Below are 17,012 nucleotides of genomic sequence, written 5' to 3' on the forward strand. Positions count from 1 at the left end.
TGCTTACCTTTTAACTGTAACTGTTATCTAGTCAACTTTTAGTCTCCTTTTACCTGTATCTGTTATATATAGTCACTTTGTGTCTGTATCTGCTAAATTACCTTGTATCTGTTATCTATAGTCACCTTGTATGTTATCAATAGTCATCTTGTATCGGTTCTCTATAGTCACACTGGGGTCAATCCAATTAGATGCACGTTTCCTCGCACTGAGAGTCAGTGCAGCAAATGCCACAATTTACGGAACAAAAGTTATTGAGCGAAATCGGACTGAAATTGAGCAACCAGGGGTGCAAGTTAGGGTGTCATTGTCTGCGCTGAAACACCACAGCAGTGGTAACTCTCTGCATTTAATTGGATTTACCGCATTGTATATGTTATCAATAGTCAACTTGTATCTGTTACCTTAAGTCATTTTGAAATTTGTTGTTTTTGCGCTATAATTCCCATTATTGTATGAAACTTCTTTACAGAGCCACCAGCCTAGTCCATCAATTGCTGAATAACAGAAACAGATTATTCCTGTAAACATGTCCTTGTATGCATTACTGTTTAATGGCTAACCCACATTGTAATCCGTTATGGAAAACTTAATTTTGGAGACAGCAACATTTGTAATTCACACTTGGTCATGGAATAAGTGAACTTTTAACAAAGAGAAAACAAAGCCAATATATATTTCTCCTTCCAGGACCCATACCAAGAATAATTGACATAACTTCTGCTTACATACTGCCAAAACACTTTGGCAACAGCTGTGTATACTATTGTGTAAACTAATATATACTCTACAACACATGGCTTGGAGATAAAATATTGCATTTCTACTTACTGTACATATCGTCAGTCACGACTTTAGGTCAAATGCTGTAGCTCAGCATTTGCCATCTCCTCAGAATCTCTTGTGCCAAATTCTACAGTAACCCTAGTTGTAAGTCTAACATTTCTACAGAGAGTGCAGATGCCAATCCAGATTATCACAGAAACAAAGAAAACAGTGTCTGAAAGTCTAACATGACACATCATCCAATATGTAAAGGAATGTTTTTATGACATGCATATAGGAATATATATGCATTTTTGTAAACTATGTGTGTGTGTGTTTGCGTGTGTAAGTACAAATAAATACACATATATATATATATATATATATATATATATATATACCACAGTACTGCGTTCTGACTCAACTTATTTCATTTACTGTCAGCATTGCTTTATTCAAAAGTTCAAGGTCTGGGACATCATCTTCCACCATTCCATCAGCTCTTCCTTTTCCTCCTCTTTCCTTTCCAATAAAGATTCCAGATCAAAATCAATCTGCATTGAAGTAAATGGATAGAAGTGAGAATAAAATCACACAAATGGAAAATGCAAGCATGGCATGTACATGTGACAACAGCACTACGGGGCTTATAGAATACTTCCAGATTAAAACTAGATGTTTAGTATCACAAGTTATACAGTAAGTATATCCGATCTTGAGCCATCAGGAGCACAGAGGGTGCAATAGACACTGCTAGACTCTCCACACTGCTTATTTCAAACAAGAGCATGTTGTGTGATGGCAACAGACATCCCAAGCAATAAAATATAGCAGACACCAAAAAGCCTAATAAGACTGAGGCATTTAAGGATTACATGTATTTAAATTTAGATATTATAATAATAATAATAATAATAATAATAGTTATTTATAGAGCACTTTTCTCCAAATAGGACTCAAAGTGCTTTACAATTGTCTTTACAGTTTAAAATGCAAAACAAGCTTAACAGTAGATATTAGTGAAATGCTTGAGGAAATAGTTAAGTCTTTAGTCTATTTTTGAAGGATTCTAGAGTAGAGGCATCTCGCACTGTGCAAGGAAAAAAGTTCCAGAGTCTAAGCCACAAAGTTGAAAGCTCGACCCCCAGATGAATTCAGGGAGATTCTAGGTACTGTTAGTAGTCCTTCATATACATATTATAGCAATCGAGTGGGACAGCAAGGAATCAGAAGCTGCTTCAAATATCTTGGGCCCTGGTCATGTAGGTCTTTGAAAGTGAGTAAGAAAATCTTGAAAACGATTTGACATTTTACAGGTTGCCAGTGAAGGGATCAGAGAATGGGTGTTATGTGGCTGGAACGGGGCTGGTTGGTTAATAGTCTGGCAGCTGCATTTTGTACCATCTGCAAGCGGTTCAATTCTTTTGCTGTGAGACCAAGGTAGAGGGCATTGCAGTAATCTAGGCAAGATGATACAAATGCATTTATGACTTTAGGCAGATCTTCTAAGGGAATTAAGTGGTTGATTCTGTCTGCAGTATGTTCCTCAGATGAAAGAATGAGGATCTGATTCTGGCTGACACCTGATGTTTAAGTGTCAGCCCACTATCCAGGACAAAGCCAAGATTCCGCACATGTTCAGTATTTTGTAGTTCTGAACCCCCAAGCGTAAGTCCTGTCAGTTTGTTATGCTGCAGTCTTGTCCTGTGACCTATCATCAGGGTTCAGTCTCAGCCAACTGGCACTCATCCAGTCCAGGAGCTCAGCTAGGCAGCCTTTTAGGGTTTTTATTGGGTTATCAGTACCTGCAAAGGACAGGTACAGTTGTGTATCATCAGCATAGCAGTGGTAGACCAGGCCATGATGTCTGATTATTTCACCCAGTGGTAGCATGTATACTGTAAAAAGCATGGTAGATAGTATAGAACCCTGTAGGACACTGCAAGTCAATGGCACTGGTGATGGAGAGTATACCAGACCAAACGCTCTGTGACCTGCCAGCAAAAAATGGTTTGAACCAGCTAAAGACTGTGCCATCCACACCACAGACATTCTTCAGGTGCTTAATTAGAATTCCATGGGCCACACTGTCAAATGCTGCAGAGAGATCCAGAAGGATAAAGACTGAATAGTCACCTCTGTCTCTTGGCATTAGTAGATCATTAAGCACATATATCAGGGCTGTTTCGGTGCTATGTCATCTCCTGAATCCTTACTGGAATGGATCATAAATGTCATGGGTTGACAGGCGGGTCCAAACACTGCTTCGAAGTGGTAATTTGATTCCGCTTGTTGTCCACAGTGAGCAAACGCGGCACCTATCTTGCCAATAGCTTTGTGATGCCATGTAGGATATTCTGCACACATTCAAATGAGATGCCTACGATCTCAACAATCTCGCTGATCTTCACTCGCCGGTCTGCCAATACGATATCATGGATTTTGATGACCATTTCATCCATAGACACCTCAATTGGGCGACCTGGGCCCTCTTCATCGAGGATGGATGTACGACCACGCTTGAATTCATTGAACCAATATCTGATGGTTGTCATCGAAGGTGAAAGTTCCCCATAAACGGCTTCCAACTTTTCTTTGATTTCCTCACACGTCTTCCCATCCAGAAACAAGAATCTAATCACCGATCGGTACTGCACTTTCTCCATAGTTAGAAAAAACTCAAATTTGCTCACTTCCAAGAGCTACCAATACAAAAGTACACAATGAATTTATCTGAAATTCTGACAGTCATTGTTTTACAGATGACACCAAACGATGATATACAGGTTTGACATCAGTGGCGCTATCTGTCTTTAAACACAGGTACTTATTAATCACCCCTCGTAACAATGGACTAGGAACAAGGATCTTCACAGACCCCCATTATTGCAGAGAGGTCCAGGTTAGTTGCAAGAGCCTGAGAAGTCATTAGTTATTTATGTTAAATAATGTACAAATATCTAGTATTCAGTATAGCATCATTAGTGATAATATGGGCTCAAGCCAAGGACTCCATCCCAATGATCATCTGGCAATTGTCATATTTTTCTGAAGTAACTATATATTAGCCTGTGGTACTTAAACAATGGAAGAAGTCACTCAAATACAAAAGGTTTCAGAGTATCACATATGCACTCTAAACATAAATCATTCCATACCATAACATATAAAAATAGTAACAAAAATACAAATCTGTAACAATAAAAATGTATTATATCAAATATATTTAAAAGCAGACTGTCTTTTGAGAAGCCTGGCTATGTGCAACAGCATCATGAATAGACAGTAACACTATATACAGTAGATACAGTATATATAAAAGTGAAGCACAATCAGTGTGTCTTACAATTAACTGGTGCTGCAATCTCCTTACCTTGGTAGCAGGGCTATAGGCAACAGCTACTTTCTTAGTGACTGCAAGATACCCAGGAGCGGATGCAGTGACTTTGTAGTTCCCGGGTGACAGTAGTCTCCAGTAATCACCATCCTTAGCTAAGAAGCACAGAATAGACATAGCAAGCGTGATTAATTAGTTGATCAACTGTTTATCTTAAGTATACAGTAGTGTAAATGTAAACAAGGAACTCTATTCTACTTGATTCCATCCTGAATTTGGGGCTTATCTGCTTTGTAGTGCTAAGACTGATATTTTTGCCATTTGTCTTTCTATTTTTATACACAAAACTACATTACGATGGTCTGTCTTTTTTTTCTAGACTTCGCGCTGCATCTAGCTCCTCTGTTATGGGTTGGGATTGTTTTGCCAGCAGTCGGGATCCTGGAGGTCAACATACCGACCCCGGGATCCCATCCGCCAGAATGCCGGCGGGGTAGGGCGAGGACAACGGAGCTTCTTGCGGGCTCGGTGGCTCGCTGTGCTCGCCACAGGTTCAATTCCCACGAGTGGGAATAGTCCCTGTGTGTCGGCATTGCCATGGATCGGGGTCCCGCGTCGGCATCCTGACCGCCGGGACCCCGATCGCCGGTCATGTGACTGCATCCCCTTATTACAAAGTTACATCATTTCAGTGGAGAGGTAGATGGATGAGACAGATATAAATATTCATATCTCAATAAATAAGTATTACTAGGATAAAGATTGACCTAATACAGAATTATTTCATATTGTACTACAGTAGTTAGACTCTACTTAAGAGTTGTCACAATTCTTTCTTAACTCAGTGGTTCCCAAACTGGGAGCCGCGCTACCTTGGGGAGCTTGGGACACTTGCAGGGGTGGCCTGGGTTGGTGGTCCAGGACAAATTCTGTTTATTTATGGTCAATGTACAGTAATAGTAAAAACCACTGTTTGTGGTTTCCAATCATAAAATATGTAGGACAAACAAAAGTGAATTCTGTTCCTGCCTATGTAACTGAGCCTAGGGATGACATATAAACACAATTTTTTTTTTCTTTCTTACTTTCTCCATAAAAACCTTTGGCCTAGGGGTGCAGTGAAAAACATTCTGATACGCTAGGGTGCCGTGACTCAATAAAGTTTGGGAACTCCTGTCTTAAATGCATTGAAAGTTTAAAAGAAGATTTTTTTTTTTATTAAATTTAAATGCACCGATCTACAATTGTAAAAATGTTGTTGTTTTTTTAAAATTAGAAACATTTAATTTTAATTGTATTAATAAAAGGCAAAGGTGATCCATCTTCATGGTGGTGAAATAGGAGTGCTTAGGCTTGTGGGTACATTTCCCTACTCCCTACTTAGCCCCTACTTAGCCCACATCAGTTACAATAGACTTCCATCACATACATTAAGCACAGGCTACAACACCTGCCTTCCCACAGGGATGCAGTTAATTTGCCGGCGGTCAGGATCCCGACAGTCAGGATATGACGCCGGAATCCTGACCTCTGACAATGCCGACAGCCAGAATCCCGGCTAACAGGGGCTATTCCCACTCATGGGTGTCCACGACACCTATACAGTGGAGTAGAACCTGTGGCGAGTGCAGCGGGCCACCGAGCCCGCGAGAGGACTCTTTATGCTCGCCCCGCTGCCAGCATACTGATGGCCGGGATGCTGTTGACGTTATACTGACGGACAGCATTCCAACCATCGGTATATCATACTGATCCCTTCCTACACGTGTGGTGAGCTACAGTAACTGTACTTCTCGAATCAGTGTTATATCATACTTGTAAATATTTTCACTGACAATTCTATTCATATGAAACAAAATAGGTCACAGAGATGTTTCAACAAGTCTTACTATAATGCTTTTCATTGGCCGACAGCAGGTAGATAATTTCATGGGTAGGTGTCACTGATTATGGTTATTTCAAATGAAGTATGTTTGCTTGACCTCGTGTCCATCTATAGTTAATTGAGACTGAATACTTTCCCATAAGCACTCCTCTCATAGTTGTTATGTAGGGTTGGGATCGGGTAATCGCCGGTAGATATCCCGCCGGGGGGTGTAGTGCAACGAAGCCCCATGCGGGCTCGCTGTGGACTCGGTGGCTCTCTGCGCTCGCCACACGTTCTATTCCCACTCTATAGGTGTCGTGGATTTCCAGTGGTCGGGATTCTGGCGTCGGCGACATGATTACATCCCGTTGTGTATGTTTAGTAGAGATGAGCGGGTTCGTTTTTACTCGGATTTACTCAGATTTACTCGAATCTCCTTATTGGCTCACGGACATCACGTGTTTTGGTTAGCCAATAAGAAAAGTCCAGAAGATAAGAACTTGCGATAATTCTGGCATTAAGAACCGAGTAAATACGAACCCGCTCATCTCTAATGTTTAGTAGTGCTAAGCCCTGGAACCCTATAAATCAGATCTTTCTGCAAAATTACCTGAGGTTATATCATGGTTGATTCCATCTACAGATATTGTAGAATTAGCAATTGGATTTCCTTGATGGTCTCTGACAAATCCTTTTACCCCACGATGCACCTGAAAAACACATGTAATTCACTAAATTATTGGGAACGTTCAGTTCATATTCAAATTGCCAGGACTTAAAATTCTCAAAACAATATTATAGAATGTTCCTGAAAACTGCGAAACTGACAGAGAATAACTGTTGGCAAAGTGATGCTAAGACAATTATTTCAGGTTTCAAACACTTTGCCCACGCACTTTGCATGGTGCTAGCAATCAGCTCAGGTCAGCAATTTTCCCTAGGAGGGATGTAAATCTTATTTACAGAAGCCTGCCATACCTATCCCACCTGCAGGTGCGTATTAACACTCGAGGGGACCACTGTGCAGCGAGCCTCCTCCTACAAGCAGCGCACCTCCCCAGCCACACATCTTACTTTGTGCTATCAAGTGGGTCCCTCCTCCACTGCGCCATCTTGTCTGCATACAAGGTAAGTATATAGGCTATAGGGTACGCAATGTGGGGCCCGTGTGCACTGCACACCCTGCCCCCATTATAAATGCCCTCATGTCCCACTAACAGAGATTGGTTCTGTGCAATTTAGTCAAGTTTTCACTTTTTTTTATTTTTATTATCATTCTATAATGTCCTGGCTGGAAAAGAGTTCAAATGTTAATTTAAAACAGCTTTTACTAAACTATGTCTGTGAATTCTTACAGTACATAAGCACAGGTTTTGTCTTCATTGCAAGATAAATTAATAAGTAACATAGAAAATAAAGATGGCATAAACCAGATAAAAATAGATAGAGCACTGATTCAGATGGTACTTTATCTAAACACTGGAAAGCTGATGTGCTGGTGGAAAGTAAATGTACTATCATTTGGATTGGGGAAAGCAGATGCGCTATCAATCTGTAAAAAGGGAACAATGAGTACGAGGATACAACAGACATGTACACTGACTTCAGCTGGGGGCAATTAACTTAGAAAGAGGAGGAATGTATTTTCCAAAATATTGTAGAAGATCATTTGACAATACAGATGACCAGATTATGATGCACACTGTAAGCGCACTGTTAAGATCCTAATATTAAATGGTTGCACCAAGACGGTCTGTACAGCACAATGCAAGGTACAAATTGAGGAGGTAAACATCAACAACGAGGTGCCAATGTCATATTGTTTTTCTTAAATTACATCAAGTAGCAGCAAGAACCAGTAATGCCTAAGAAATATGATCACTTTTTATGACAAAGTACTGTAAGTTACAGATATGGGAGGCTATTTAAGAAGCAGTCATAGCACCCTCCTCCGGTATTACAGAGTAATAGGGTTCGCTCCACTTATGACTAATAAGAGTACAGCAAGATAAATCACTGAATACAGGCTGTATTTGGGGCATATAGCTATACCCATTTCGGCTACTTGATGTTTTCTCTGAAGCGGATAGGCTGAAATACTTTTTCGACCACCCATTCTTAACTTATTGATTAAAATAAATACAATTTGCAACCTTTTACAAGACTTAGCTTAAATTGGTAAGTTTTATAAACACCTAAACAAATCAACCGCCCAATGACTTACGGCATAGAAGCAATCCACAAAAATATTACAATGACCATACTAGAAGAGATAGGACTGAAATTATGGAAAAGTGTTTAAAAGTCAATTTATATTCAACATACAGTAGCAAATAATCGAATTGCTGATCATGTTATTGTTGCACCAACTTTAGAGCGCAGGTTAAAATACAAGAGTGTTCTCCAGCTCTGGGAGGGTGCACACATAAACCATGTGTCTATGACACTGAGCTAGGCATTCCCCTACTCACCCATTTAGGAAGAGCAAATATGCATGTGTCTGGGAGGAGCCACAAGAATGTCGCCGATCAATAAAGTAGAACTGCAGACCTCATTAATAACCAGATGTGTTTAACATAAGGAACAGGTTTATGAAAGTGAATATTTATTTATAAATGGCATATTTATAATACATTACTGTTGTGTACTGACCTTGTTAATAAAACAGTTTTCACTATAACAGACAATCAATAATAAGATTTTAAACCTACCAGTAAATCATTTTCTCGTAGTCCGTAGAGGATGCTGGGACTCCGTAAGGACCATGGGGAAAAGACGGGCTCCGCAGGAGACATGGGCACTTTAAGAAAGACTTTGGGTGTGCACTGGCTCCTCCCTCTATGCCCTTCCTCTAGACCTCAGTTAGAGAAACTGTGCCCAGAGGAGACGGACAGTACGAGGAAAGGATTTTTGTTAATCCAAGGGCAAGATTCATACCAGCCACACCAGTCACACCGTATAACTTGTGATATACTACCCAGTTAACAGTATGAAAAACAACATACTGTAGCATCAGTCTAAGACCGATGAAACTATAACATAACCCTTATGTAAGCAATAACTATATACAAGTCTTGCAGAAGTAGTCCGCCCTTGGGACGGGCGCCCAGCATCCTCTACGGACTACGAGAAAAAGATTTACAGATAGGTTTAAAATCTTATTTTCTCTAACGTCCTAGAGGATGCAGGGACTCCGTAAGGACCATGGGGATTATACCAAAGCTCCCAAACGGGCGGGAGAGTGCGGATGACTCTGCAGCACCGATTGAGCAAACAGGAGGTCCTCCTCAGCCAGGGTATCAAACTTATAGAACTTTGCAAAGGTGTTTGACCCCGACCAAGTAGCAGCTCGGCACAGCTGTAGTGCCGAGACCCCTCGGGCAGCCGCCCAAGAAGAGCCCACCTTCCTAGTGGAATGGGCCTTAACCGATTTTGGTAACGACAATCCTGCCGTAGAATGTGCCTGCTGAATCGTGTTACAGATCCAGCGAGCAATAGTCTGCTTTGAAGCAGGGCCGCCAACTTTGTTGGCTGCATACAGGACAAACAGTGCTTCTGTTTTTCTGATCCTAGCCGTTCTGGCCACGTAAATTTTCAAAGCCCTGACCACATCAAGGGACTCGGAATCCTCCAAGTCACGTGTAGCCACAGGCACGACAATAGGTTGGTTCATATGAAAGGATGAGACCACCTTAGGCAGGAATTGAGGACGTGTCCGCAATTCCGCTCTATCCATATGGAAAACCATGTGATAAAGCCGCCAATTCCGAAACTCGCCTAGCCGAAGCCAAGGCTAACAACATGACCACCTTCCAGGTGAGATATTTCAACTCCACTGTCTTAAGTGGTTCAAACCAATGTGACTTAAGGAAACTTAACACCACGTTAAGGTCCCAAGGCGCCACCGGAGGTACAAAAGGAGGCTGAATATGCAGTACTCCCTCCACAAAAGTCTGTACTTCAGGTAATGAGGCCAATTTCTTTTGAAAGAAAATGGATAAGGCCGAAATCTGAACTTTTAATGGAGCCTAATTTTAGGCCCAAATTCACTCCAGTTTGTAGGAAGTGTAGAAAACGGCCCAGGTGGAATTCTTCCGTAGGAGCATTCCTGGCCTCACACCAAGAAACATATTTTCGCCATATTCGGTGATAATGTTTAGACGTCACGTCCTTCCTAGCCTTTATTAGCGTAGGAATGACCTCATCCGGAATACCCTTTTCCGCTAGGATCCGGCGTTCAACCGTCATGCCGTCAAACGCAGCCGCGGTAAGTCTTAGAACAGACAGGGACCTTGTTGTAACAGGTCCTGCCTTAGAGGAAGAGGCCACGGATCTTCTGTGAGCATTTCTTGCAGATCCGGATACCAGGTTCTTCGTGGCCAATCTGGAACAATGAGAATTGTTCTCACTCCTCTTTTTCTTATTATCCTCAACACCTTAGGTATGAAAGGAAGAGGAGGAAACACATATACCGACTGGAACACCCACGGTGTCACTAGGGCGTCCACAGCTACCGCCTGAGGGTCTCTTGACCTGGCGCAATACCTTTGTAGCTTTTTGTTGAGACGGGATGCCATCATGTCTATTTGGGGTAGTCCCCACCGACTTGCAATCTGCACAAAGACTTCCTGATGAAGTCCCCACTCTCCCGGATGCAGATCGTGTCTGCTGAGGAAGTCTGCTTCCCAGTTGTCCACTCCCGGAATGAACACTGCTGACAGTGCGCTTACATGATTCTCCGCCCAGCGAAGAACTCTGGTGGCTTGTGCCGCCTTGGCGGTTTACATGAGCTACTGCGGTGATGTTGTCTGACTGGATCAGAACTGGTCGATTGCGAAGTAAGACCTCCGCTTGACGTAGGGCGTTGTATATGGCCCTTAGTTCCAGGATGTTGATGTGAAGACAAGTCTCTTGACTTGACCAAAGTCCTTGGAAATTTCTTCCCTGTGTGACCGCTCCCCAACCTCGGAGGCTCGCGTCCGTGGTCACCAGGATCCAGTCCTGAATGCCGAACCTGCGGCCCTCTAGAAGGTGAGCACTGTTTTGCCACCACAGGAGAGATACTCTGGCCCTGGGGGACAGGGTGATCCGCTGATGCAATTGCAGATACGACCCGGACCATTTGTCCAATAGGTCCCATTGGAAGGCCCTTGCATGGAATCTGCCGTATGGAATGGCTTCGTATGTTGCCACCATCTTTCCCAGAACTTGAGTGCAATGATGTACTGACACTTGTTTTGGTTTCCACAAGTTCATGACTAGAGTCATGAGTTCCTGCGCTTTTTCCTTCGCAAGAAATACCCTTTTCTGGTCTGTGTCCGGAATCATGCCCAAGAAGGGCAGACGAGTTGTAGGATTCATCTGCAACTTTGGAATATTGAGAATCCAGCCGTGTCGCTGTAACACATTCCGTGAAAGTGATACGCTGTTCATCAACTTCTCCCGTGATCTCGCTTTTATGAGGAGATCGTCCAAGTACTGGATAATTGTGACACCCTGCTTGCGCAGGAGCACCATCATTTCCGCCATTACCTTGGTGAAAATTCTCGGGGCCGTGGAAAGCCCAAACGGCAACGTTTGAAATTGGTAATGACAATCCTGTACTGCAAATCTCAGGTACGCCTGATGAGGAGGATATATATGGGGACATGCAGGTATGCATCCTTTATGTCCAGAGATTCCAAAAAATCTCCCCCTTCTAGGCTGGCGATGAGTTATTCCATCTTGAACTTGAACCGTTTAAAGTAAAGGTTCAGGGATTTTAAATTTAAAATGGGTCTGACCGAACCGTCCGGTTTCGGAACCACAAACAGAGTTGAGTAGTACCCCTGCCCTCTTTGAAGCAGGGGAACCTCTACCACCACTTGTTGCAGACACAATTTGTGAATCGCATGTAACACTATCTCCCTTTCCAGGGTTTGTTTCGGTAGGGCCGATTTGAAACCGGCGAGGAGGCACTTCTTCGAATTCCAGCCTGTAACCCTGGGAAACAATTTCTATTGCCCATGGATCCACCTGTGAGTGGACCCAGACATGGCTGAACAGTCGAAGACGTGCCCCCACAGGAGCTGACTCCCTCAGGGGGGCCCCAGCGTCATGCGATGGATTTAGCAGAGGCCGGGGAGGACTTCTGTTCCTGGGAACTAGCTGTGTTGTGCAGCTTTTTCCCTCTGCCCTTACCTCTGGCAAGAAAGGACGATCCACGTGCTCTCTTGCTTTTATTGGAACGAAAGGACTGCATTTGATAATAAGACGCTTTCTTAGATTGTGAGGGAATATATGGCAAAAATTTTTATTTACCTGCCGTAGCTGTGGAGACGAGATCCGAGAGGCCCTCTCGAACCATTCCTCACCCTTGTAAGGCAACAACTCCATATGCCTCTTTTAGTCGGCATCACCTGTACATTGCATGTTCCACAGGACACGTCTAGCAGAAATCGACATAGCGTTGACTCTAGAACCCAGTAGACTAACGTCTCTTTGGGCATGTCTTATATATATATATATATATATATATAGAAAGTTCCAAGAGTAACCACCAGAGGGATCAAACTCAGATAGACCAGCACACTGCTTAAATGCAAAAACTTTTTACTGATTTCAGAATGAAAAAGTGCTGTTTATAACAGCAAGCATATGGCACACATGAAGATAGCAGCATGTGAAATAAAACAGTGGGTACTTAACATCCCGACAGCTGTTTCGAATATCTTCTTCAGGGGAATGAATAAAGTGTCATAGTGCTGACCACTGCACACACCGCAGTGTCAATTTCCAAAGTGTCTTGTGCCTAATGAGCTTGCCATGCAAGTGCAATTTATAGTGTGTGGTGTACTTACCTGGGAGCCATCTCTCCCGCCCGGTCACACGTGGACGCAGCAGACGTCACTCACAAGCGCCACTGGCGGACGCTACCAGGAAGTGACGTCAGGGGAAGGATCTGTCCGCAACACCTCCCGCGTGTAACACATGAAGGATCCGGACAGAAACTCCCCCCACGGAGGAAAAGTTCCTCCGAGAGTGCGGACACGTGACACAAGTCGCCTAGTCCCGCGCGTCATGTACAACGCGCAGTATATGACAACCCATGGGAGGCGCTCAGTCAGTCCCGATAGAAAAACTCTCCGGAACTAAAGGAACACCATACCTGTTCCCGGGGAGGGAGAAAAAGTTCCCACAAATGAAACAAACCAAAAATACATAAATAAAACAAGTAATAAATCACATTGTGAATACTGGACTAGTGGAGCATATTAATGGTCAATCATAACAACAATTGGATTGATGAGCAAACGGCCAATTTTCTCACACAGGAATTTCCTCGAATTCCTTTGATCTATATCTTGCCCAAAGTTCACAAATGTTTGAACAAACCCCCTGGAAGACCAATCATATCTTCCAGGGGATCCCTATGTCAGACATTATCCCAGTTTGTAGATTTTTATCTACAGCCGGTAGTACAATCTACACCGTACTTTATTAAAGACACCTCAGATTTCTTAACTAAATTGAATGCAGTTGGCCCACTTCCTGAAGGATGTATACTGGTGACACTAGATGTCACCAGTTTATATACCTGCATTAATCATCTTGAGGGCATAGAGGCCACTAGGAATGCAGTTTCCTCCAGTCCACAGTATGAGGGTCCACCAAGTGAATTTTTGTTAATTTTGTTGGATTTTATTTTACACAAAAATTATTTTTTGTTTGAAAATTCTTTTTATTTGCAATTACAGGGCACGGCGATGGGGTCCAATGTGGCCCCATCGTATGCAAATTTGTTTATGTTTCAATATGAAAAGAATCATATCATGGCAGATTCAGAATTTTCTTCATTTATTAAATTTTATGTTCGATTCATTGACGACCTTTTCATGCTGTGGACTGGCGGTGAGACTAAACTACAGCAATTCATTGCTAAATTGAACCTTTTGTCAGGATCTATCAGGCTCACATGTGTTTATGATTTTGTTTCTATTCATTTTTTGGATGTCACTATTAATTTGACTAATGGTTCTGTCACCACGGAGGTGTTTAGAAAATCTACTGATAAAAATTCTCTTTTGCTGGCAACAAGTTTTCACCCGCAGCCTTTAAAGAGGGGTTTACCCTTTTCGCAACTTATACGAGTGATGCGAATAACCTCTGATGACAAAATATTACCAGGTGCTCTGGCCGAGATGGGTAAGAAGTTCACTGAGAGGGGCTATGATCCGATAGAGGTACAAGAAGCCATCTCAAAATGTCTAAAGATTGGACGGGCAGTTTTGATCAGATCCAAAAGTAGAGACAATGAACTTGGACGATTAGTCTTCACTAGTACATATTCTGTTGCCTCTGGTGTCACGAGACGTGCGATCTCCAAATACTGGCATATCTTACAGGCAGATCCGACAATGGGGAAATTTTGTGGCAATCTACCGCTATTTAGCTACAAACGCAGTTCAAATCTCAAGGATCAGATTACCTACTCTGACATAGTGCCGATGTCACAACATGGTAGCGGTTGGTTACAATTGAAACCGGGAGCACACAAATGTGGCTCCTGTGTTAATTGCAAGCATATGCGCACGGGCAGCAATTTTCTACATCCAACTAAGGGCGACATGTTTCGATTGAAATATCGCATGACATGTGAAGATATGTCATTTATGTGATCCAATGTCCCTGCAACAAATTATATGTTGAAAAGACAATCAGAATGCTGAAAGAGCGCATTGCCTTGCACCGTTCATCAATCAAAAAGGCGTTCACCAAAGTTGAAAGTTCAACTAGTTGCTAAACATTTTGTTCATCTTGGACATCATATTAAAGATCTACTATTTATGCCCATTGATCATGTACCTCCTCTCAAAAGGGGCGTCGATCGTCACAAGCTGCTACTGCAACAAGAGTGCCGGTGGATTCGTCGTTTGGACACCCTCTCGCCTGCTGGCCTTAATGAGGATTTCTCCTTTGTGCCATTTTTGTAATATTTTTATAATTTTTTCCCTATTACACATAAACACATGTGAGCCTAGATCAAGTTTATGATGTCGTATCTGGATCCATTATCCGAGTTTTATTTGTCTTTATATTTGTATGTATATTATGTTCTTATACATTGGTACTGGTCACTATGTCTAAATTAAGGGTCATATTTTGGAGCTGTGGATCCATTAAATGAGACCACATTAGTTGACTACAGGGTCATTGATAGTCTAATTGTGTAAAACGATACTTACTTTAAGTTATCTGATAGGTTTATGATTGACCATATGCTCCACTAGTCCAGTATTCACAATGTGATTTATTACTTGTTTTATTTATGTATTTTTGGTTTGTTTCATTTGTGGGAACTTTTTCTCCCTCCCCGGGAACAGGTATGGTGTTCCTTTAGTTCCGGAGAGTTTTTCTATCGGGACTGACTGAGCGCCTCCCATGGGTTGTCATATAGTGCGCGTTGTACATGACGCGCGGGACTAGGCGACTTGTGTCACGTGTCCGCACTCTCGGAGGAACTTTTCCTCCATGGGGGGAGTTTCTGTCCGGATCCTTCATGTGTTACACGCGGGAGGTGTTGCGGACAGATCCTTCCCCTGACGTCACTTCCTGGTAGCGTCCGCCAGTGGCGCTTGTGAGTGACGTCTGCTGCGTCCACGTGTGACCGGGCGGGAGAGATGGCTCCCAGGTAAGTACACCACACACTATAAATTGCACTTGCATGGCAAGCTCATTAGGCACAAGACACTTTGGAAATTGACACTGCGGTGTGTGCAGTGGTCAGCACTATGACACTTTATTCATTGCCCTGAAGAAGATATTCGAAACAGCTGTCGGGATGTTAAGTACCCACTGTTTTATTTCACATGCTGCTATCTTCATGTGTGCCATATGCTTGCTGTTATAAACAGCACTTTTTCATTCTGAAATCAGTAAAAAGTTTTTGCATTTAAGCAGTGTGCTGGTCTATCTGAGTTTGATCCCTCTGGTGGTTACTCTTGGAACTTTCTACATTATTACACTGACCGAGCACCAGCATCAATTATAATAGAAAGTGTGAAGCGGCTTCTTTTGTGGATTTTTCTATATATATATATATATATATATAAGACAACATCTTTTACATATAAATATATATAAATATATATATATATATATATATATATATATACTAGGGACAATAACATGGTATCCTTATCTAGGGTTTCAATCTCCGCTGATAAGGTATCAGTCTACGCTGCTACAGCGCTATAAACCCATGCCGACACAATCGCCGGTCTGAGTAGTGTACCAGAATGTGTGTAAATGGACTTCAAAGTACTTTTACTGCATGCTATCTGCAGGATCCCTGAGGATAGCTGTAAAATCAGCACTACCTTTTTGGGTAAACGTGTCAATGCCTTGTACACCCTAGGGGAAGATTCCCATCGTATCCTGGCCCCATTTAGGGAAAGGATACTCCCTGAGAATTCTTTTTGGGAAGCTGCAGGTTCTTGTCTGGAGATTCTCGCTCTTTTTCTTCATGAGAGGAGGGAAATTTACCTCAGCTTTCTTCCCCTTAAACATGTGTACCCTCGTGTCAGGAACAGATGAGTCATCAGTGATATGCAAAACATCTTTCATTACAATAATCATATATTGAATACTTTACTGCCAGTTTTGGCTGTACTTTGCATTATCGTAGTCGACACTGGAGTCAGACTCCGTGTCGATATCAGTGTCTATTATTTTGGATAGTGAGCGTTGTGAGACTCTGAAGGTCTCTGTGACATAGGGACAGACATGGGTAGATTCCCTGTCTGTTCTCTAATATTTTGTGTAATAAATTCATCTTAGCACATAATTTCACATATCCAATCAAGCGTCGGCGTTGTCGACGGAGACACCACACACACACACACACATTTGCTCCATCTCCTCCCTAGGAGAGCCTTTTACCTCAGACATGTCGACACACACGTACCGACACACCACACACTCAGGGAATGCTCTTCTGAAGACAATTCCCCCACAAGGCCCTTTGGAGAGACAGAGAGAGAGTATGCCAGCACACACCCCAGC

At 42.5% G+C, this 17,012-nt stretch overlaps 1 protein-coding gene across 1 annotated transcript in view; it reads right to left on the bottom strand.

The window, feature by feature from the left end:
* Nucleotides 1-532: 532 nt before the first annotated feature.
* Nucleotides 533-17,012, bottom strand: part of CPE (carboxypeptidase E) — a 168,900-nt gene continuing 152,420 nt past the window's right edge. The window contains exons 7-9 of the mRNA XM_063920429.1: nt 6,580-6,679; nt 4,139-4,257; nt 533-1,319 (exon numbers count right to left, since the gene is read on the bottom strand). Coding sequence (XP_063776499.1) covers nt 1,221-1,319; nt 4,139-4,257; nt 6,580-6,679 — 318 coding nt within the window. The 3' untranslated portion in view covers nt 533-1,220. The remainder of the gene's footprint in view (nt 1,320-4,138; nt 4,258-6,579; nt 6,680-17,012) is intronic.

Source organism: Pseudophryne corroboree, chromosome 1, assembly GCF_028390025.1.
Source record: "Pseudophryne corroboree isolate aPseCor3 chromosome 1, aPseCor3.hap2, whole genome shotgun sequence".
Lineage (NCBI taxonomy): Eukaryota > Metazoa > Chordata > Amphibia > Anura > Myobatrachidae > Pseudophryne > Pseudophryne corroboree.